This window comes from Microtus oregoni, unplaced genomic scaffold (assembly GCF_018167655.1).
Source record: "Microtus oregoni isolate MIOR12 unplaced genomic scaffold, Mior012 000003F_ref0000135, whole genome shotgun sequence".
Taxonomy (NCBI): domain Eukaryota; kingdom Metazoa; phylum Chordata; class Mammalia; order Rodentia; family Cricetidae; genus Microtus; species Microtus oregoni.
The window spans coordinates 73,958,533-73,983,149 of NW_024543062.1; the positions used below are offsets into that span (position 1 = coordinate 73,958,533).

The 24,617-nt window shown below is 33.9% G+C and overlaps 1 protein-coding gene across 1 annotated transcript; it reads right to left on the minus strand.

The window, feature by feature from the left end:
* Positions 1-3,355: 3,355 nt before the first annotated feature.
* On the minus strand, positions 3,356-24,300 carry Rgs18 (regulator of G protein signaling 18). The gene is made up of 5 exons (XM_041648993.1): positions 24,131-24,300; positions 23,569-23,670; positions 22,463-22,524; positions 6,544-6,710; positions 3,356-4,666 (listed from the first exon to the last, which is right to left on the minus strand). Exons 1-5 carry the CDS (start codon positions 24,247-24,249, stop codon positions 4,409-4,411), a joined length of 708 nt encoding a protein of 235 aa, XP_041504927.1. The 5' UTR covers positions 24,250-24,300; the 3' UTR covers positions 3,356-4,408.
* Between the last annotated feature and the right edge of the window lie 317 nt (positions 24,301-24,617).

Genomic DNA, 24,617 nt, shown 5'->3' on the forward strand with positions numbered 1-24,617 from the left:
TGAAAACACTACACTTGTTCTTTGAATAATGTACTCTCAGATTAAGAATAAAAAATACCTAAGCAGCTAGATTTACAATAAACTCTACGTTTCCATGGAATTACACATAAACTGTTTTCTGTTTTATCTGCTTTATTTTTTTAAAGTATGAATGATTTCTGATGGAAATAAAACTGTAAGTTGTATGTTTTTTATGATTTCTAAATCCCAGCTGTCTACTAAAATCTAGAAATGTAACCCTACTATGACTCATGGCACCAATGTCTTATAGTGCAATAAACTGCAGGCTAGCCATGCATCATTTCGTTTTAAATTCACATTGATTCTTATTTTCAAGACTCTAAAATTGTATTGCTTGGGCTTTACTTCCTTTATCTAAATTCTTTGATTCCATTTTCACATCAAAGTGATTTCAAATGTAACATCACACAGGGAGCAAAATCATAGACTTTGATGTTTATCCTTGCATACAGATCATGATTGTTTATAAGTTATATTGAAAGAAAGAACACCAATTAGCATAAAATATATTGATCTTTGAACAATATCAATAAACTACTATTTAGTTTAGAAGCATGAAGGCTCGGAGATAAAATAACAAATCTCACAGAATAATATGAATATACCAAAGATTTGATCCCTTAGTCCAAAATAGGAGAAAAATAAAACTTGTCATTTTAGAAATTTGACTTATAACAATAAAATTATGTATAATAATTTATAAAGTAATAAAACCATTATTTTGTTGGTTGAGGTATTGTAACACAAAAATAAAGCTACAATACAAATATATGAAGTCATGAAACATCAATGCACACACACAATTTCTTTCCTGTGTGTGGAGCTTTCCATTCTATGTGTGGGTATGTGGTTTTATACGTGACTAGTGCTATTTGGTTTTACCCGAGGTCTCCAGACTATCTAGTTTCTGATTCTTGGTTACTCACACAGTGCCCTGTATGTGTTACATCTCATGGATTAAATACTAAATCAACTCAGATATTGGTTAGTTACTTCTACGAGATTTGTGCCACGATTGCACTAGCAACGTCTTCTTTATCAGAAGTCATTTGTCCATTGTGTGTGGAATTATGTCTGGGTCTTCAATTCAATTCCATTGATCAACATGTCTCTTTTTGTGTCAATACCACACTGTTTTCATTACTGTTGCTTCATAGTACAACTTGATATCAGGCATAATGATATTTCCAGGAGTTCTTTTATCATCTGGAATTGTTTTAGCTATTTTTTTGTGTGTTTTCATATGAAGCAAAATTATCGTTTCAAGATCTGTGAAGAATTGTATTTGGATTTTGATAGAGATTACTCGAACTCTGTAGATTGCTTTTGGTAGGAGGCTCGTTTTTACTACATTAATCCTGCTGATACATTCACACAGGAGATCTCTCCATCTTCTTATATCTTCTTCAGTTTCTTTCTTCAGTGTATTAATGTTTTGCTTATAAAAGTCTTTACCTTTGTTGGTTAGAGTTATCCCAATGTATTTTATATTATTTGAGAATGTTGTAAAATTTTTGCCTTCCTGAATTTTTTCTCAGAGCATTTGTCATTTGTACAAGATGGAATACTGAATTCTATGAGTTAATTTTTAGGGTCATTAATATATACTACCTGATAATTTGCAAATTAAGATATTTTGACTTCTTCCTTTCCAACCTTCATCCAGCAACTGATAGAAGCAGATTCAGGGATCCACAGCCAGCACCAGGCCAAGTTCTCGGAGTCCAGTCGAAAAGAAGGAGAAATGAGAATATATATGATATATTGATAATATATATGTTATAAATACACACATACAATATATATGATAATATAATATGAGCAAAGGGTTAAGAACATGATTGAGATACCCACAGAAGCAGCTGAAGCTGACCTGAGCTAGTGGGAGCTGATTGACTCCTGTCTGACATCTGGGGAACCTGCATAGGGCAAAACCAGGCCCTCTGATGGTGGGTGACAATTGTGTGGCTGGGGCAGTCTGTGGGGCCGCTGGCAGCAGGACCAGGATTTATCCCTAGTGCTTGAATTGAATTTTTGGAGTCCATTCTTTTTGGAGGGATACTTTGCTGAGGCTAATTATAGTGGGGAGGGCTTTGTTCCTTCCTCAAAGTGATGTGTCAGAGTTTGTTGACTCCCCATGGGAAGCCTTACCATCTCTGAGGCGTGGATGGGTGGTGGGGTGTGGAGAAGGTGGGAGAAGTGGGAGGAGGGGAAAATGTGGGAACTAGAATAGGTATGTAAAATGCAAAAGGATCATTTTAAAAACATTAAAAGACATAACATCTATATTTGTATCTGTCAGATATCTTATCATAGTGAACTAAATATCTAACACAGACATTGCATCATTTTGAAAAAAATTACAAGTTATTATAACTGGTTTTCATGTCAAACTGTCTCAGATTAGAATAACCTCAGTAGGGAGTCTCATCTAAAGAATTATCTTGAATGATGTAGGAAGGCCACCCTTTCTACATCTTAACAGAAAGAGTTGAATGCAACTCTTTCTGTTAAGATGTGTGTGAGTGGGAGGGGGAGGTAAATAAAGTATTTTAGAAGGAAGTTCTCTCTCTTTTTTCTCTTGTGGCCTCTCCTATTGCCAGGGAGTTGTTTTACCTCCATTTTTGCTTCTGCAGCTAATTCCTTCACTGATAGTAAAACTAGAGTTTCCAGCTTTCATCCTGGAAAGGGAACCAGCAATTTTCCAGGAACCTGACAGACTTGAGGCGCAAGATTAGGATGACTGCAGTATCTTGCCTTGTGGGTTGGATAATTACCTGTCCATTGATTGCACGCTAGTGATAACACCTGTTCTGAGACTACTATTATTGAGGCTCTCAGTCTCAAGGACAGAGTACCAGGTTCTCAGGCTCAGGAATGATTTGGCTGTTGTGACTATTTTAAAATTTGCTTGGTAAAATCTGAACAAATAAATAAACAAATACATAAATTAGTATCTTGGGTGTATTTCCAAAATAATGCTAGTAAAATCAAATCATAAATTTTATAATCAGAATAGAAAGATGTGCCATCTTAGTTTAGCATATAGCACAATTATATTCTGTGGAAGAGACATGCTTCTTATAAGAAATATAAATCCACCGAAGAAAAAATAAAAATCACCTTTCCAGAGGCTCTTTAAAATATATAGTACATTGTTTCCATATTTTAAAAGGATAAATTATTAACTTTAATATAAGTGACAAAATAGATAAATAAGATTTTTCTATCTCAGTGTCATTCAAAAATAAGAATATGGAGATATTGGAAGAAATAAATGACATCAATAGACAAAGTGTTTTTTTCAGTTTTTTATTATTAGATGGTAGAATTTATTTACACTTCAACTAATATAATAGCATTTAGTAATCTGAAAGTACACCACATTTAATACATGTACAGGTCTTGTAACACATTGCAATTAAATATTTCTTTGATATAGATATATGTTTATTATATATATGCATCATATATTATTAGGCAAGGATTTTAAGAACGTAATAGGTAAAAAAAACCATAATTGGCAGATGCTGATGTTGTCAAGTTTGTAGATTTCTTTTATCATTGCTTCTCATTTTAAATTTCTACCCCAATTTTCAAATTCCAAATGTGAGACATAAAAACTTCTGTGGAAGATTGTGGTCATCATCATCCAAGCACTGACTGGTGTTATTTCAGTGGCACATTCATTTGCTGGGAAAGAATGTTGTCCTCTTAGTGGATATGGAGAGATATATTAATGAGAGCACACTGCGGTGAACAAGAGTGTACCTCCATCTAATGGGGAATATTCATCAGCTAGAGTGAGTGTGAGTCCAGTCTTTCATATCTACCTGGGTTATGATTAATCTTTTTAATCTGTAGAGAGAAATGTGTTTTATGCATTTTTTTTGTTGCTGGTATCAATGTTGAAGTGATAGATAGCTATTATGGAGTTAGAATTAGTACACAACAACATATGTCCACCCTTCCCCACGATAAGAAATAGATGTATGCTGCAACCCATCACTAAACACAATATCATATGGATATGTGGTTATCTAAGTACATTTTCTATACCTAGAAAAAATGATCCAAACTAAACTTGACATAGCTGACATGTTTACATTTTACTTCAACATGTTACAAAACTCTTCTGGTGTCTTTTTTACTGATGGTTAATGAAGAAATAAAGGCCTTTTTTTATTATGAATAGGATATCAAGATATGTTTTTATAAAATATGGTGGAAGAAAGACTGTGAATCATTCTAATATAAAAGTTATTACATTTAAAAAATACTATTGCCTGGTTATTTGAAAAGTATAATAATTTTTTTACTGCACACAAGCTGTGTTTTAGAAGCAGTTACACACATTTACCACCAAAATAAGGAATATTACTTCTACTTATAACCAAATGGCAACATCTGACTTTACGTCTTGGAACTCATTGTAGGTAAATGATCGTGACCGTCTCCTAAGATTTGATCGTCTCTGAGGTCTTCCTTCTATCAAATGTAAGTAGATTTCAGACTTCAGAAAGCGTTTGTAACTGTCTTGTTCCATGAGCTGGTAGACTCTGCTTTGTGCTGCATCAAAACTTTGGAGAGTTGGCTGTGTGATGCTCTTAGTAATTACTTCTTTGGTGTGAAAGTCAAGGTTGACCTGCATAAATAGGAACAAGGTATAATTACAGGCTATCTAATACAACGTCTTTGAGAACATCTCGTAGTCTTATAGTATTGGAAGGGCTATGGTGTATTTGGATATGGGGTTCATTCTCCTAGGGTCTAGGAATACAAGAGTGCACTTGAGGATTCTTATCTGGCTCTCCTATCTCTTTGTTAATAGTCATGCTTATTCCAACACTGCACAGTTGACTAATGGAATGGTGGCTTCCATATGATCATCACTTTAACCCACCCATTTTCACAGTGAGGAACTAAAGTCACAGAAGTTCAAGAGTTTAAGTTATAGGGAATGAGAGTTTGGGGCTTGGTTGGGATATCAATAAGACCCTTCTGTTCAAGCTGCTACTTTTTTTCATCATGTTATTTTTTTCTACAAGCAAAAATGTGTCAACAGAGGAATGTGTCTTTAACATATAATCTCATATAGTTAATTTTATTATATTCCTGTTGATGTATTTGGAATTAATATTATATTTTCAGGAAGCTATCCTGTTTTCCACTTTGGGTAACCATATAACCTGTTATATATTTACATAATTAAGCAAACACTCATTTTTAGAGCAATATATTCATATAAAGAGTATTGCTTTACAGAGTATGTTATAGCTTCAGTATTAAAGATTTTCCAGAGATTTGTTACTATAAGTATAATAATCAAGGTTTTGTTGTTACCCTGTAGCACTATTAGACAGTGATGGAATCCTTAGGAGGTAGGATCTAGCTCAAAGAAGTTAGGTTCTTAAAATCCTGCATTGAGAAGGTACTGGAATTCTGGTATCTCCCTCAGTTCATTTCTATTTCTTCCTATTGCCTGCTCCCCCTCTCTACTTTTAGGTGCTATAAAGTGAGCAAGTTTCTCTGCCACGCATTTCTGCAATTACATATAGATTTGTCAAAGAGCCCAAATCAACAAAACCACATGTCCTCTGAAATGGGAGCAAAATATTTTCTTTTCTTTTTTCTTTAATTTGAATGATCTTAGGTATTTGTCTAACAAGCAAAAGGTAGCATGATAGTAATAATTTGTAGTTGAATATCGAGAGCATTGGTTCCACTCTGGAAGTAGAAATACTGCTTATTAAATACAGTTAGATACATCAAATTATTTAATATTTAATGACAGCCAATATCTGCTAAACTTATAGTCAACTTATGGACTGTACTCATTTAGTTGTAATCAAAAGAAAGGACAATTGTTTTCACTCAAAACACTGACAAAGTAGAGTTACATCATTTGTCTATTAAATATTTTCTTTTGGGCTGTCCTAAGATGACTAAATAACTTCTTTGAACAGACGAAATTTTACATAGGTAGATAAAATTATTTTTAAATTATATTTATTATTTTGAGGACATGCATGCTATAGAATAGTGTGACTATCAGAGAACACATTAGGGGAGCTGGTTGCCTTTTTACACAATGTGGGGTCTGGGCATTGAATTCGGGTCTTAAGGCTTGTAGATAAGCACCTTTAACCACCTTTAATGCTGCTAAGTATAATCTTGTAAAGTATCACATGATTTTTAAACAGTGTTCAACATACTTGTATTTGTGTGTCTTGTCTTTATCACATTCAGAAATCTTTAGTTTCTAATAAGTTGTTTCTGCTAATGTAGTTAATAAAGATTATAGAAAGAATCAAAACGTTGCAACTTTATTCATTCTTTGTCTAGCTCTGAAGATTGATTTTATAGTTTTAATCCACTATAATATTATGTCAATAAATAGAAACCTGCAATTAACCAGTTTGACTTTAACAAAATCTTGAGCTCTCTGGTAGAATGAGTGGGGTGAAAACAGAACCCATGAAAGTGTCAAGTAGTTACATGTGTTTTCATTTATCACTGTACCTCTTTTGGAGCATCGTTCTGAATGAATTTCTCATATATTTCTTTGGCTTTGAGGCTGATTTGTTGAGGTTCCTTGCATTTCTTGAAATCTTCACAGGCTACCCAAAATTCAATGTTTTCCTCACTGAATTCAGTTTTAAGAAATCTAGTAAAAGAATCCAGTCCATCTGCCAAAACCAAATAATATTTTGTTACTATAACACATTCATGATGGAAAGATGCCCTGCTTGATATTAAATCATAGGCAAGTACCAACAGTAAAAGTTAGTCTCCTTCTAATTCTACACCTGCACCTTTAACCAATATGTGTGGGTGCTTCATATAAAATAACTTCTTGAACAAATGAAGAAGGGTACTGTTTCTATGAAATAAGGCTAAACTACACATAGATCTAAATCCTTAAATCTAGGAGTAAAAGGGATCATCCTACACAGCTCAATTTACATCTCTTCTACTCATGACAAAGAAGGATTGTTCTATAGACTCCTGAAGTTTTTCTCTTGGATTTCATTCTGCCCACTATCAGACCATGTTTTTTGTGCTGGACACCCTCAAGTTCTGTTTTCATTGTCTCTACATTTCCAATTTCTACACAGTCTATCTTCTTTTTCCAAGTCTCTCCACCAAATTCATACTGCCTGCCTGTCCTGAGTATGAACAGGCTTAAATTCTCAGGCCTAACATATTCCATGAGACTTCTCACGTCTTTTGAAGGAAATAATTCATGATGGAAAGAGAATGAAAATAAAGCATAATTTAGTAATATGTATTTGTGAAAATTTTGAGGAATATAAAATCAAATACTATTTTATGAAGTACATATTTTAAAATTAAAAGAATAAGAGACATATGTAAAGTAGCAACTTCACATTTACCATTTAAACATTTAAATACACACTGTTTTTGTCCTTTTGTCTTATATGCCATCAGTGCTTGAGACAGTCAATAAGTTCTAAAAAATTACCTAGACTCAAAATTATGATTGCCTACCTCCTATGTGTCTTTGAATGGACTTTTTTATTTTACACAATCAAGTTTCTGAATATTTAAAATTAAGAAAATGCTATCCACATGACAGCTAACTAGTGAATTAAATGTGCTGACCTTTGCAAAATGCTAAAAAAGTGACTGGTACATGATAACTACTCCATCATGGTGGTGGTGGCGGTGGGAATGACGAGGATGGTAATATTTGTGGATATTATCGATAATTTATGTTTAACCATGTAAAGCTTTTATAAATAAAATGTATCAGCCTACAAATTCTACTGTAAGACATTCTGACTTTAAGCTTGTGTTTTTTCAACTGCTTTGGCTAGCTTTTCTTTTTCTGGTCATGAGAATTTTTTTTAAAATTGAGATTATTGGCTGAAATGGGAGGATCTAATGGAAAGACATTATTGTTGAAGAAAACAACTACACAACATACTGAACAGGGAAAAGATGAGTCAGTGTGTACATAGTACCTTTACTTCTACTAGCTAGTGTTCTTGGTAGCAGGAGTATGCGCCGCATGATACTGTTACAGGATATATGATCACAATGTGAACCCTAAGTTTGTATTAATTAAACAAAACCTTGGGTCAAGAGGTGGAGCCAATGACTAGCTGACAAGAAGTATTCATAGAGAGAAGGAGTCTGGAAAATGGATAGAAAAATGCACAGGAAGTAGTAGAGAGGGATTTTTGAGTGTGGGTTGTAGGCTAAATAGGAAAGTCAGCTGGCTGCTTTTCACCCTCTCAGAGCTAGAAAGTTTTCACCCCTGTATCTGACTTGCAAGTCTTTATTGGTAAAATAAAACAATTAGAGACTTAATTAAAAACTATATTTTGCTGCAGAGGCAGTTCTTTCAGGACTTGCACCTGAGCAGCGGGGCTGTGATTGCAGAGCCACAGTCAGTAGCTGAAATAGCAGGAGATTCAGGCGTAGCTGCTTTGCTAATGATAAAACAGAATACTACCAAAGGAGAAATGCAAACACAAAGCCAGCCACAAAACTCTTTGATCTACAATGATGTTCTGCCTGCAAGATATGCTAGTACAATGATGGCACAAAGCTTGTAAGAGAAATCAATCAATAATTGATTTGACTATGATATGGAAACAATACCCAACACTGCGCCAGTGACCAAGAACCTGAGACTAGAGAGCCCAGATATCTAGAGTAAAAAAAAAATACTGTCTATAAATGAGGAATGTAGCAATAAAATGACTCATAATGACATTCTGCTATACCCCTACATCAGCGCCTTGCTCAGCCATCATCAGAGAAGCATCATCCTGCAGCAGATGAGAACAAATAGAGAGACCCTCAGCCAGACATGCCAAGAGTGAGGGATCTTAGAACACTCACTCCTAAATGGGATGTCTCCCTCAATTTCTCCACTCAGGGATAAGGGAATTTGGTGGAAAAGGATGTGGAAAGGTACAAGAGCCAGAGGGACTGGAAGACACCAAGGAAACAAGGCCCTCTAAATCAACAGGATTGATGCAATATGAACTCACAGAGACCAAGGCAGCATGCATGGGACTATATTGGTCTACATTGGAGAGGGTCCAGAGCTAAAAGACGAATTGGAGACATGCCTCTATCCCTATCACAGAAGCCATCTCCAATTGATAACCACTTGCAGAAGGATATTTAGTTTCTCCAAGAATGCCTTGCAGTGGAACCAAAACACTCTTAAGGGTGAGTTTCATACCCAGCAAAAGACAGACAATAGAAAACGACTACTATGACGTCATTGGAAGTTTCTTGTTTTATAATGTGTCAGGGCCTTTTCTTTTTCTTTTTAAATTTTATCTTTTGCTTTTAATTTTTTCTCCCTTTTTAAATTCTCTCTTTTTTTTTTTTAAATTTCAGGTCCTTTCTGTTTATTTAATGGCTTCTGGTTTTGTGGTTTTATAGGATTCATGTGTGGTAAAATAAGTAAGAATTTTGCATCTAATCCGTTTCTTGTGCTTTTTTTTTGGGATATTTTTGTCTGTTTTCTATTTTTATCTAATTCCTATGTGTTTGTTTTAGTTTTTTTCTTATTTTATTTTATTATTATCCTTTAGAAGTCTGTTTCTAATGAAAGAAAGAAAGGGCATGAATATGGGGTTATGTGTGAAGAGTAGATGGAGATAAAGCATAATCAGGATATATTAGTTGAGAAATAATATATATTTGGTAAAGAGAAAAAATATGTAATCAGTATTTTATGCATTTTTAGGGCAAAAGGAAAAAAATCTATTACAGAATTGTAATTAGTAAGACAATTCAGTCTACATTATCCTGTATGATTCTTTTTATCTTTCTGTCTTCCTTCTGTCCTCAATTATCACCTCATTTTATCTTTTCTTGGTCTCCTTTTTAGGCAGTAGGATATGCTGAATGACATAGAGACAAGATGATCATAAGTTAGACTTCAAAGACAGTTTTTAATTATCTGAAAAGTTACATGTACTATATGTTGATAATTTGTCTTTTAAACATAGGTTTTCATTTGTAATCAGTCAAAAAATTTGAAACTGCTTGCTTGTGTTGGAGTTGTATTGTAGAAAAAGCATTGAGAGAAGGGAAATATACTTCATGTGGACTTTAGATAAACTTCCTTAGAGGAAATGATTTTTGAGTTGGAATGAAAGTATTTTTACAAACTTTCTTTAGATTTTTGTCTCACTTTCTAGTTATAAAATGGTTTAACTATGTTCAAAGCAGCATTGTTTGTCATAGTCAGAACCTGGAAACAACCCAAATGCCCCTCAACCAAAGAATGGATAAGGAAAATGTGGTATATTTACACAACGGAGTACTACATAGCAGAAAAAATAATGACATCTTGAAATTTGCAGGCAAATGGATTGAGCTAGAAAACATCATATTGAATGAGGTAACCCAGACCAGAAAGACAATTATCAGATTCACTCATGCATTACTAGTTTTTAAACATAAAGCAAAGAAAACCAGCTTAAAAAATCACAATTCCAGAGAACCTAGACAACAATAAGGACTCTAAGAGAGACATACATGGATCTAGTCCATATGGGAAGTAGAAAAAGACAAGATCTCCTGAGTAAATAGAGAGAATACGGACCATGGCAGAAATTTGAAAGGGAGGGGAGAAGAGAAGGGAGCAGAGAAAAATGTATAGCTCAATAAAATCAATACAAAAAAGAAAAAAATCTATTTGTTCCTGTTGCCACAGGTAAGTTGTTACATGGGGAGCATTTGTTAGCCATATTCGAACGTTTAGACAGATGTATAATATTGAATCAACTCTTCCTTTAAAATATTTCTTTTCAAATTCAGACTCTTTTTCTCTTCTTTTTTACACTCATGCTCAAACTCACACATACTGTGGTGGTTTGAATAAAAATGAATCGTATAGGCACATAGCAAGTGGCACTACTAGGAGATGTGGTCTTGTTGGAGTAGGTGTCGCTTTGTTAGGGAAGAGTGTCACTAGAGACAGGCTTTGAGGTCTCAGATGCTCAAGGCCTGCTTAGTGTGGCATTCTCTTTCTGTTGCCGGCCTATCCAGATACAGAACTCTCAGTTCCTTCTAAAGGTGCCATGTCTGCCTGCATGCCACCGTGTTTCCTAACCATAAAAATAATGGACTAAACCTCTGAATCTGTAAGCCAGTTCCATTTAAATATTTTCTTTTATAGGAGTTGCTATGGTCATGGTGTCTCTTCACATCAATAGAAACCCAAACAGTCGTGGTTTGAATAAAATGACCCCCATCATTCATAGGGAATGGCACCAAGAAGAGATGTGGCTTTCTTGATGGAAGTGTATCAATAAGGGGTGGTCTTTGAGGTCTCAGAAGCTCATGCCTGTCCATTGTGGCATTGTCACTTCCTGCTGCCTGCAGAACCAGATGTATAACTCTCAGCTACCTCTTCAGCACTGTGTTTGTCTACACACCATTTGCTTCCTAACATTATGATAATGAACTAAACCTCTGAACTGTAAGCCGGTCCCAATTAAGTGTTTTTCTTATAAGAGTTGCAATGGTCATGATGTCTCTTCACAGCAATAGTTGTGGCAGAGTTTCCTTCTGGCCTGGCACCAAAGAGTTGACAAAAAGCACCAATGACTGCTGTGCCAAACTTGGCCTAGTTCTGGAGTTAGCACCCAGTTCTTATCCATCCTTTATGTTACAAATACCTTTGTTGTCCTATGTGAACCTTGTCTGAGAATTTCCCATGGATACAAAGCCTATGCAAAACTTGATTAGAGCGCAACCCGGAAAGCTGTGGTGCCTCCTGAATCAAATATTTGCACTTGGTATTGTATTTAGGTTGTTATGAGCATATGGGATATACTGGCTAAAGTATAAATATTGGAAAACATAAAATTGCCCTGGGCTATGGAAAAGGGTTTCAGTCCAACAGGGGTGGGATCCTTGCAGCCATAAAGGTTAAGTTCATTCTCAAAGTGTCTCTGAGTCTTCAGTCACAAACCCATGTGAACCCTTACACACTTCAACATCACACACACATACACACACACACACACACACACTATGCATATAGTCCTCAAAATACAAATGTAACAAGCTAAACCTTCATGCTGACACTTGTACTTATATTTTCAGGATTGACCTTTGATATTAGATAATTAGGGGCACATGGGAGGGTTTTGAGGAAGTATGGAAAGGGAAAGAGAAATTATGTAATTGTAATCACCTCAAATGAAAAATTATTTGTAAGATATAATTCACTTTAATAAGGTTTTAAAACATCTTATCTCCATCTCCAGTGTCTTATCCATTCTCTTAATCTGTCTCTCATGTTTTAAATTTCTCTGTTCTCTAATAAGCCTCAACTTAAGAATTCAGAACGTTGTGTTCTACTTTCTCTTCAGTGCTGCCTGCTCCTTTTTTCTTAGCTTCATCCTACATGTCAACATTTTTTTTCCCTGAAACTTCTCTTTCTTGCTGTACTTTTAATACGTTTTTTGAACTTGAAGGAGAGAAAAAACTTTAGAAACAATGAAACTTCTCTGAACTAAAAGATTTATTGGGGGGGCGGGAGGTGTTCAGACAGGGTTTCTCTTATCTAACTGTGTGTAATAGCAGGGCTTTGTTCTACTAACACATTGCAGAGTGAAGATAAATAGTAACAGATGAGATAAATTTTATCTCTATCAATATTATATTTAAACAGAACCACTGTATACAAATCAAGAAATGAAGATAAGAGATGTATACAAGGAAGATGTTAAGCCGAGGAAAGTTGAATGAAATACCATTATTGTCAATTAAAATGACTTCAAAATCAAGAATATTTCCATCACACAATAATATATTGTTAAATGTTCAGTCATCACAAATATAAAAATATACACAGCTATATTTTTAATTTGAATAAGTAGACAATGATAATAGACTAAACTTACACATATAAATTGTTCATTAAATCAAAATAACTGACAGTTACAGAGCAACCTACCAAACACATTCCAAGTGTGTAAGGAAGATTAATCTGAACTATAGGATGACTATAATAGTTTTCAAAAGGTTTATATTTAAGGACTGATTAGCTTAGTGATAGAGCTCTGCTTGCCATATACAAACAAGTTTATGGGTTTGATCTCAAGTGGCATAAAAATTCTATTATCCAGAGATATGTAACCTGACATAAACAAAGGAACCCTGAATGTGTGACTTCAGGGTGTGATGTGAGGTGGGAAGAGTAACCAGGTAGATCAAGCTTGTCAAGAGTCCTTAAAGGTGGAAGAGACAGGAGAAAGAATAGATTGTATCTCTATTTTTTGCCTTTAAACCTGGAGGATGGACGGCAAAATCTAAGAAATGTCCTGAATTCTCAAAGGTGAGATTTTCCTTTGTTTTGGGGAAAAGAACAAATATCTTAGTGACCCAGATGAGTGATAAAGAGATTTTTCCCTTTGATCCTCCACCAAGAATGAGTGCCTGATGACACTTTGGTTTTATTGTCATGGCACCTACACTAGACTTCTCGACTACACAACTGTTAGATTTGATTTGGGATTAAGTTGCCACTGGTTTGGAAAGTTGATATAGCAACTATAGGAAATAAACCAGCAACTACATTCTGTGTATATACATTTATTTCTCCAACACATAGAATTCATCTGTATTGTCATGATGCATTATGTGATTAGATTTTATGTTGTAATTAGTCCTTTTAATATGTTAGAATCATAAGGAGTAAGTAGTCAGAAAATGGTCGGGAAAACCGAAATATCACTAAGCATTAGAACAATGAAAGGCTGCCCCCACTCAAGACAAAAATGTTACATTGCCTCTGTACTTCTTGCAGTGGGATTTCTCTGGTCAAGCAAGGTTCTGCTTTTCTGTAACACAAGGACCCGGAAGAACAAATGTTAGTAATTACATGTTAGTGAGGAGAGTATGGAGGAAATGAAAGGCCAGATGAAAATACCTTGAGGAGACAACTTGAAACTCCTAGCAAGTTCTAGAAGGCACATGCAGTCCTTACATGCTGTGAGACTTTTCAGCTCAAAAACAACATCCATTTGCTGACTGAATGCTCAGCATTTGCTGAATGAGTCAGCGAACTGACCACAGAGAAGCAGTCATGAGGGTCAAGTGAGTGATACTTAGTTGCTCCTTTCGCTTTGTTAGCTCAGTCAGTGTATTATTTACAGGCTTATTTTTCATACTGAGCGATGTGCTTTTTCTCGGAATATTCAAGGGAAAAATAAATGGACAAGATTTTCGGATGAATTTTTATGAACAGTATATGATGTCCAAATATGGGAAAATATACAAGTTTCCATAGCAAAACTAATTGATCTCTGGCCTTAATACTTTAAAATCTTAACAGCTATCAGAATGAACTAACAGAACTAGCAATCAGAGGTCCCACTTTTACTGCAGTTGACTAGCAAGTTGGGCCTCCTGGCATGATTTTCCTCAGTGTGTTCTTGCTTGAATACCTCCCTTGGCTGAATCACAGTTCCTGGACTTCTATGTAAAAGTTTGTGTCACTACCACTGTCCACGGGGTTCTTCCTCTAATTAGTAAATACCCAACTGCAACACTCTTTTAGTATTTCATATGACAGAGGAAGCAAGATGATAACTTTAGAAATAAGTGACATAAGCATTGTTTGGCTACGGGTTGCTAACAGAGGGAAACTTCCTCCTTTTCTGTCTGTATGCCTAAAACCATAGATAAGCAGTCTAGTCTCCTGTTCCACTTCTTTGTCCTTGCTTAGTATCCGTATTCTGCTATAATGAACTAGAAAGAAAATAAGAACTGAAAGGAAAGGACACTCTAACTGTGAAGTTAAAGCTGATTTTGAAAGTGAAGCATGTCTCTCCAGTGAAAGAAGAATCACTACGAAAGAAGCTGAGAATCAGAGGGTTAGGAATGAGGTCAAGGCCTTTACCTCAGCTCTAATCAGGGTTACAATATAACCAACCAATCAGTCAACCAACCAATGAAGGAAAAGGCATCCTCTGGGCATAGTTACGAATATTTGGCTCTATGGAAAGAAGCTGGGCTTATTTATTTTTGCCCCATATTTACTTCCTTTTTTCAAATTTTGAAAATATTGTGATGTTTCTTCCAAATATATTTCCATTTTTCTTAAACTTGATTCTTAAAGTAGTTTATCATTTTCATTTGTCTCTAATATGTACTGTCAGAGCATCTGGGATCCTGGTATTTTCTGAATTAATTCTTATTTCTTACTGAAGTTCAATATGGTGATATACTTAACTAAAAAGTTTTGATAAAATCAATTTCTATAGGAGCTTTTCAAATATATGTTAGAAAATAATTGGAGTCAAGACCAAAAATGATTTTGAGAACATTTCCAGATAATTTTAATTATAAAAACTACAGAATAATCATATGGAAATGTATCCTTCGTAGTTATTAAAAATATATCACTGGGGATTATTTTGCTTATGTCACATTCTCCTGTCTATTCTCTTGTGTAATAGAAGGATTTTTGTTTCTTGTCTTCCTCACTTATTCTTTTCTTATTATTTGAATACAAATGGAAGGAAAGCAAGTTACAAATCGAGTGCCCATCATATTGTACCAATAAAATTTTTTTATTCCAGTCATATCTAGTTTAGAAATGAAAACTCAATGTTTGGTTCATTTGGTTTTTGAGTAGTTGCACTAACCTCAGTAAATGGTTAACACATTGTTTTTCAAATTATATTTTTATTCATTTGTCATGTGGAAACAGACTGAACACTTGAAGCACTGATGATATCAGCAAATGAGTAATTGTTTTCACTTCAGAACATAGCCATTACTTTTCATATTAATAGTTTTTGTTTACAGCAGCATATTTGTAAAAATACCTAAAACAAATTGTCACTGATCATATATCTAAAACTTTTATTAAATGGAAAATAATCTTTAGTCCATTTTAATTGAGAATCACCTAGTATGAAGTCTGTGTTAGGAACTCAAATGCAGTAATAGTAATATTATAGTAAATATTAATTATAGCAAAAGTTCTGAGTATTTGCAGAGGAATTGTATCACTATTATATTCCTTTGGTTATTATGATGTTATTTACTTCTCATAAAAATCATACATGATTAAACCCAACGTGTTTATAGATGAAGTGCATGTCAGATACCTAATTTGCTCAGAAAGAAGATCACATGGGAGATTGAACTCAAGTTAATTTTATATAATAAGTGGCCATGAAGACAATGAAAGGCTACTAGTTGATTAATATGGAAATTAGCTGATAGGACAGACATGTGTACCAAGGATAAAGAAAGAATAATTGAAGAGTCATTAGTTCTATTTGGAATAGTAGGAGAATCAGCTTGCATATCTTTTAGCATAAGTGGTCTAGAAAAAGTGTTATTTCACTTATAGTACTTCACTGGATGACAAGGAAGGCAGTTTGCTTAATCTGTTGTTCTCTGTTACAATACACAAAAGCTTTTGGTCCCGTTGACTAGTCTTGGGTTGATATAAATATTAAAATTAAGCAAGAATAATATCAAGGAAAGTTCTTGCTGGGTGTGCTATGAGACCTCATTACATGGTCACTTAAGTGAATGACTTTTGGTGATATAATCGTTCATCAGTGACAATAAAGTAAAGAAAACACACATTTGTTTTAAATTTAAAGAAATTTTGTTTAAAAATTTTAAGCAAGCAAAGTCAGAAAGTTTGAACATCCTGTTCTTCTTACTCTGGATGGCAGTGCTAGGTTAGACCACAAAGAAAAAACTTCGCAGAGGCAGCAACATTCCAAGCAGGCAGAAGCTGTGAGTGTAACTGCCACAAGGACTTGATGGAACCTGGGACCAGAATTCACACTGGAAGATGCTTGCCCCATGTGTCATACAAATATGAAATACTTATAATTTGATGTTTCTAAATTGAACATCTTGCATCTGTTGCAGTGTTGTTCAGATGCCAAGAAACCAAAGGAAACAAATCAAGAAACTCTAAATCTGGAAGCTTAGGTACAGTATAAAATCTAAAGTATCATTTTGAATGATTTCTCCTTTAATATTTGATTTCATAGGTCTGAGATGCCATAGAGTACATGGTTTCCTTTGTAAAAATGATTTAAGCATGTGTCCCAAATTTAATATAGACTTTTAAAATTTCTAACCTTTTTCTAGATTATAAAGCTGTTGACATGGGTTACTTTGGGTAAGAAACTTAACTTTGTGGGACATTAAAACCCCTTATTGTATAGAAAACTGGTATATAAATAGAATTTAAAGAAAAACTTCAAAAACCACAAAATGGAAAATATAAGGAGAAATACTCATTTCCTTTTCCAAAAGTTAAGCATAGGTTTCCTTGTGGCTCATACTCAAATTTGCAACTAATATTTTACACAGTTTAATCAATTTACATCTTTAAATCCAAGGAATAATGACTGTTGTTCTATTCTTACCCTTATATATTACAAGTGATCTTCAGCAAAAATATTTTAGAGCCATAATTAAAGGTATAAAAGCCTCTAATGAACTAATCTTAATGAAAATATTTTGAATATTTGCGATGACTAGGAAAGGACAATCAAAATGAGCAGTGAAGTATTTCCTAATTGATAGAGACTCCTCTCGCAGAAGGTGCTATTCTCTTCCAAATCCCTCTGTGACAGTTTGCAACTTGTCTGTCTATGCGCCAGAGTCACTTAATATTCCAGGTCTGAGTCTCAGAAACACTGAAAAACTGATGATAAGGTTTATGTCAACTAAGGAGTCGCTAATAGTAACCTGTTACTCTCTATATGTCTTTTCTTGCACTTCCCATGTAAAACAGGAACATTATCTTCCACATAATGGAGAGAAAACCAGGATATTGTTGACTCATCCTTTTATTTAAACCTCCTCACTCTAAAGTAGATGCACACAATCAGTATCTTAGCAAGATCATTGAATTTTTTTCCAACTTGGTTTTTACTCAGTATACAGGATTTTATTTGAAAAGTCCTTGTAGGTATTCCATTGGCCTTCAGAGGAGGTTTGCAGCATAAAAGTTCCCCAAAGTTTGGCTTCAAATTGATTTTGTATTATGCCAAAATACTTTCTCTCTTTGAGTGTGAGTGTGTGTGTATACATATATGTGTGTGTCTGTATAATATACACAGCATTTCACTTGTATTATATCACATACAATATTTATATTCATGGTGATAAGTCTCACTTCTATAAAGGTGGTCAATGTAATTTGAAATTAATGATTATGAATGACAGACTACGCTATGATATTATTTTTTGATTCATGAGTACATTTTGTTTTACTAAACAGAATTTGTAAATTACTAAATGCATAAATTTTAATTACAATTTTTTTAGGATTCATTTTCAACTACATGCAAATTTCTGATAAATAAAGATTTAAAATAAAAGTAAGTGAAAATTGTCATAGAAATACTTAAGGAACAAAAGTTGGATTCTGTAGTATTAAAATTACCATGTATCACTGAACTCATTTAATTAAATATTCATTTTAGAAAAGATTTGTTTTTATGGATGATTTTGATGCTCACACATTGTTTTCATATTATCTTCATTTGATTTTTTTCTACCACTAATACCTGATACTCATAATAACATTAATGAAACCATTTTTATTTATTAAGAAAAGTTTTTGCCATATACACATTTCATTGGATTTAACTTTCTATGTATTTCAAATTAATTTAAAAATTAAACTATGAGTAAGAAAATCATCGAAGTTGGGCTGTATAGTTAGCTGAGCATTTTAGAAAACTGGCAGCTCTTGCAGAGGACCCAGGTTTAGTTCAGTTCGGAGTACCTGCATGGAGGCTCAAAATCATCTTTAAATCCAGTCTCAGGGAATGGAAGCCCTGTTCTTATACATGTGGTGTATATTTGTGCACAGCAAAACTATCATATGCATAAATAATAAAATAAATAAATATAAATAAATCTTAAACTGGTAATTACCCAAACACCTTTTATCTTTCTTTCTTTGGAATATAGGGAAACCCAGAGACTCTTCTATTTTACTCTACTGGGTACTGTTTGTCATTTTTTTTAAAAACTCTGTCGATTTTAAGGTACATACTGCAATAAAACACTTTTCTGATTCCCTGAATTAGTCAAACAATGGAAGTCTCAAACCTAGACCACCCAACTCTTGGAATATCTCTTTCATTTTGTATGGCTAGTGAATTTCCAAGGCTCCGCTGGAGCTAGAGTCAACACTACTTATTCTGTAGTTCTATTGATAAAGCTACTACTTCCAGTGAGTCTTTGCTGTTTTTTACAAGAGCTCATTTTATGAAACAATGCAACCAGATTTCTATCGCACCTCGTTTGATATGTAACTTAAATTCCTTGTTTGACTAAATTTAATGTTTCATTACCTTTATACAGATAATGGCATACTGAACTTGAGTAACCCATCCCATGTAATCCCAGGGAATTTGTATATAATTTAAAGGATTAGGGTCCTTTTTGAAATGTCTGTATAAGTGTGCATGTATTTTACAATAGGATCACTTCTCAACTATTCATCTCATTTTATTTTACACCCACAGTGCCAAATTACTAGAAATAGACTGAGTTTAATATTGTAGTCCAGAGTGTTTTAGGCAATTATTGAAATTCCATAATTTAGTGTTACAATTTTCATTGCAATGAAAAATAATTGAACCAATAAAGTAATACTAGTAGCATAATTTGTGAATTTATTTAACTATTTAGTACTTTGGCCATACGATGTGATTTTAATATGCAAGTAGGTGAGGGATGACTGTTTAAATTCACATTGCTTTCTCTTAACTTGTGAGTAGTTTACAGTTTGTTAATATTTCCACCGCTAGGGAAAAATAGTGTCAAATTCAATTTAACCCCTTTGCTTTTCAGTACTCGTAAATGGAAATTACAGAATGTGAGGTAGGACTTATCCATGTCCTAATATTTCTTCACTTTGGATGTCAAGGGCATGATAAGTTAATTGGAGTAATAAATCCAGCTCAAACTCGACTTCCAATTGAAATTCCAACTCCCTTTCTCTTTGTTGTCTAGTTTATAACTTACTGGAAATAGAAAAAGATTATTTTAATGTGATAATTATTACAATTCATTATTGCAGAAGTCATTTGTATTTGTGTAGATGCCACTATTTGTTAGCTTCTTAATCATCATTTGAATCTGTTGCTTGGGAAATAAAAAATTCTTGGTTTACAGCTGTGGGAACTGAAACCCGACATGATTAAAGAGCGTAACTAAGATTATACAGACATTTCTGTTACAGAAACTTCTCACATCTCAGTGGGGCTCCTTTATAACTTTTAAGAGTGAATTTAGCTTTAATATGTAGACACTTGATATTTTTTAGAGTTCATGTTCCTGTGAGGCCCTACAAATGAAACCATATGTCTCTATTTCTAACAAACCATCACTCAGTTTTAAAGAAGAATCCTCTTTTAAACATTATATTTATTAATTGAGACTGATAAGAAGTATGTACAACATGTTAACTGAAAGAAAATTCTAAAAAGTAAATTCTTTATAAGCTGCAATTAAGAAGGAACTTGTATCGATCTGAAATAAAATATTTATAACAAAATAGTTAAGCTGAACTTACAGGCAATGTTTAATGTACACAGTATACTTAGGTATGCATCAACAGGTGAATTCATAAGAATGTGTGGTATGCCTTCATATTCAGAATATTGGACATCTCCACAAACAGGATGTAGTTTTCTAATACGTGGCAATAGGAGTAAATGAAAATACGTCATGCTGAATAACTTGGGTATAAAGACAGAGGCTCCATGTGGGATATAAAGAAGTTCATCTCATAGAAGTAGAAGATAGGGTTATGGTCAGCACACACTAACAGAAATTGAAAGTAGAATATAGAGTATAAAAAGACTAACGGGGGTAAAAGGAAGTAGAAGATACAGACAGCTTAGGGATTGAGTGTAAATTTACTTATGTTGGAAGAGAATTGACTTGTATGTTCTGTACATATAGTGGAGTGATGATGAACAATAACTTATTGTAGTTATCAAAGTATTAGGAGAAATTATTTTAATTGTTTGAATCAGAGTATCAGAGCCCAGACTGACTTCAAACCTATTATGCAAATGAGGCTAGTCATAAATCTGCTCCTCCTGTTCCCAACTTCATAGTACTGGGATTATAGGATGTGACCCAGTGTTTGGCACAGAAGAAATCATATTAAATGTGCCCAATATGCAATGAAAATATTTAGCATTATGCATATGTTAGTAAATGAGGAAACACAAAGGCAATTGCTTCTTCCTAGTGCTGAAAGGAGCATAGTTCCTAGTGTTCCTCTCCAAGTTTCCCTTGTCATGAGAATCATTTTTAGCGCACACACTGAGGATGGAAAGCCTGCAGGGTCTGCCATGCTCAAGGGTAAAGTGCTTTCCTGTCCTGTTCTTGGAATAGTCTTGGGAAGGAGCATAAAAGTGATGGTGTTTCAAAGAACAAACTACTATGCTGTAAGTGGAGAGCACAAAGAGAAGCTGTGACTGAGGATGCCGGTGCGTCTAATTAAGTAAGTAAAAACTTTTAAGTAAAGAAAATAAATGTATTTTTCTACTAAGTAATAAGTGCAAATTTTTGAATTTCAAACTTGAGAAAATTGATGAACTGAATTCAGAAAAGTTTGCAAGCCTCGTACTGGAAGTTATAATCCCGACTGCCTGACCCTGATCCAAATTTACGGTTGAAGAATCAAGCCTGTTCTACTTTGGCCTCTTCTCCTAAATAGCACACAATGCTCAGCATTAACAAACACCTGATTCTTAACCTCTCTATAAGATTCTGCTTTAAAAATACATCTACATATATGCATATAACAAAAATTAGTGAAAAAAGTTAGGTCATGAAATTGAAAAAGAGCAATGAAGACTACATGGGAGTTTATGTAAACAGGCAAGGGAAGGGGGAAATACTGTAATTATAATATCAAAAAATAAAAGAAATAATTTTTAAAAATGGATCTGTTATAGAACTACCTAAAGGGTTTTATAACAGTTTTCTAACAAGCTGTCTTCATGAGAGTTCTCTAAATGTCTATCAAAGAAACCACTTCAAGTTTTTGATTATTAAGAACAAAATAATGTGGTTACTGTATTTAGTATACTTGTAATAAAACTAATTCTCTTTCAAATATAGGAAATTTAAAATAAAAATTTATAATTCAAATGTTATAGTTATTAACTAGAGAATAAAGAAATAATTAAGATTTCACCAATAGTAAGTACTTCTGAATAAGAAAATTAAAAATATTTTTTCCTTTAGATGTCTACTCTGTTTTTTAGTTATCTCCTTTGACTAGAACACAGATTACTGCAAATTCCTTACTGCTATATAAACACCTGATACTGTTTTGCCTTTCATAACTGCAGCCATCTATTTTTAATATTTTATTAAGAAATGAGGGCTAGATAAAAATACCACTAACCTCTATGAGAAAGCAGTTTGTCAAATGATTCAGCCCATTTCTCTGCTTCTTGAGGGGAAACTCTGCAGAAAACAGAAAGTTTGTTGATGGAGTGAGCAGCATGTTTACTTCTGAATCTCTCTGCAGGGACTCTGAAACCCAGCTTTCCACTGATACCTTCCAAGTGCTCTCCTGCTTCTATAAGCCAAGTCAAACTGACAGTAAGATCTTCAACATGAGTCCGTTTTCTTTTGAACTTCCCCATTGAACAATGAAATATTGCATGTTTACTCAGTGTCACGATTGTAGTTTTTAAGTAAAAGTAGTCATGTGTTAAAGTAAAAGTACAAAAAAAAAGAGAAATCAGTTTGAGAAAGAAAGTGAGACAGAGAGAGAGCACATTTTAAAATCAAATTTTAAAAAAAATTAGCAAATAAGGAAGCATAAACAGTATTTTTCAAAGTCCTTTCTTTAAAAAATATGCAATTTCCTTCTATCTGTAACCACAAGGTGATCAGTTTTGTTCATTTGTATCTTTTTTTTTGAAAATGTATGAAGTTTGGTGAAGTTTCAAGGGGATAAGACTAAAGCTGTTTTTGACATGATTTGAGATGCTAATAAAGCAAAACGTGAAATATTTTTTCTCTTTAACTAGACATATTCAAATTTTGAATAAAAGTAAGCTAACATATAAGACAAACTTCATTTTAGCTAAGAAAATGCTTAACCAAACTATAAAATTTCCTTTATTCAGTATTCTTTGCTATCATACATAAGGTAGTTTCTTGAAAACGTCTGAGGAAAGAGATAAATAACCTTTCCTGGTGACAATTTTACAGTATTAAAACAAATTAGTATTTATCAATTTATGGGCTATAAAGTATATCATTTAAAATGGACAGGTCTATTAATTATGAGAGAATACTTTTAAAAGTTCTTGTAAATATTTGGTTTGGGTTATGAAAGTGGTTAAACCCTAGGACTATTCTTTGTTTGGGGAACTAAAATGTTGAACTATATTCACTTTATAATAGATTTTTAATAGCATATTGATTTTTATTTCCTTTTCTCTAATAATTAGTTATAGAACCAGAACACTATGCTCACAATGAAGTGATGGTTCCCACCTTGTTTCTTTGGCCAAGAAGGCAGATCTGCTTGTCTGAGTCTCCCCAGGGAAATCAGGCCTCTGCAGGAGAAGACTTAATCTGTTCCTTTTCTCTTTAGCTCTGTAAAAGCAATAACACATTCAGGGTAATTCTGATGTCATAGAAATCCTATTAACCTATCCAATAAATTTGGAATTGATACACACCCACACCCATTCAGAAATACACCTTCTTTGACTTATCAGGTTTACTTCAACAGTAAAAAGAGGAATTAGCATAGAGTATACCACGTATAATCTTTTTTACTTCAACAGACCATTATTTGAGAGTTTGTTCCATTATTTATTATTTTAACGCTTTGCTGTGACTAAAATTATCAACCTCTTAAAAATGAAGCAAAATTAGACTAAACATTTTTTATTCCCAAAATGTAAAAAAATAAATAAAGTTTCTCCCCTCATTTTCAGCACTACAATCAGTATATATATTTTCAACAAAGTATTTAAAAAGTCAGAGCTAACAAAGTTATTCAACCATGCTTTTTAAAGTACAAAGCTGACTTAAACATCTCTAATTTTACCTGATTTTGGACTCGTTTCTTGCTTCTTCTTTTCCTGACCCATGCATTAGTTTGAAAAAGGTTTTCTCTTTTGATTCACACATATTTAATTGAGAAAAGAAAACTAGTGACATTTCCATATTCTGTTCTGATGAACAAGAGATGTCAGGTTCACTCAATCTGTATCTCTTCCAAGGAAGAATGCTATTTCATAGTTATACATGGTGGATAAAAGCCTTCACACGGGGCTTGCAGAGGAGAAAGACCAGGCAAGACCGTGAGCTGTGTTTCTGCTTTTGCAATGTAGAAATGAGGAACTCAAGATTGGTTCTGTCCTGAGTTGTTGAAGGAAATGATACCACACATTCTCAAAACCACTTTTGGCCCTTAAGATAAGAACCAGTGTTACCACAGTGCAGCTTCCCTTTCAAGCTTGCAGGAAGAAGCTTCAGCGAATGTCAGCGGCGTTGTCATTTCCCATAGGACGGAAAACGTCCTGTGGCAAGGC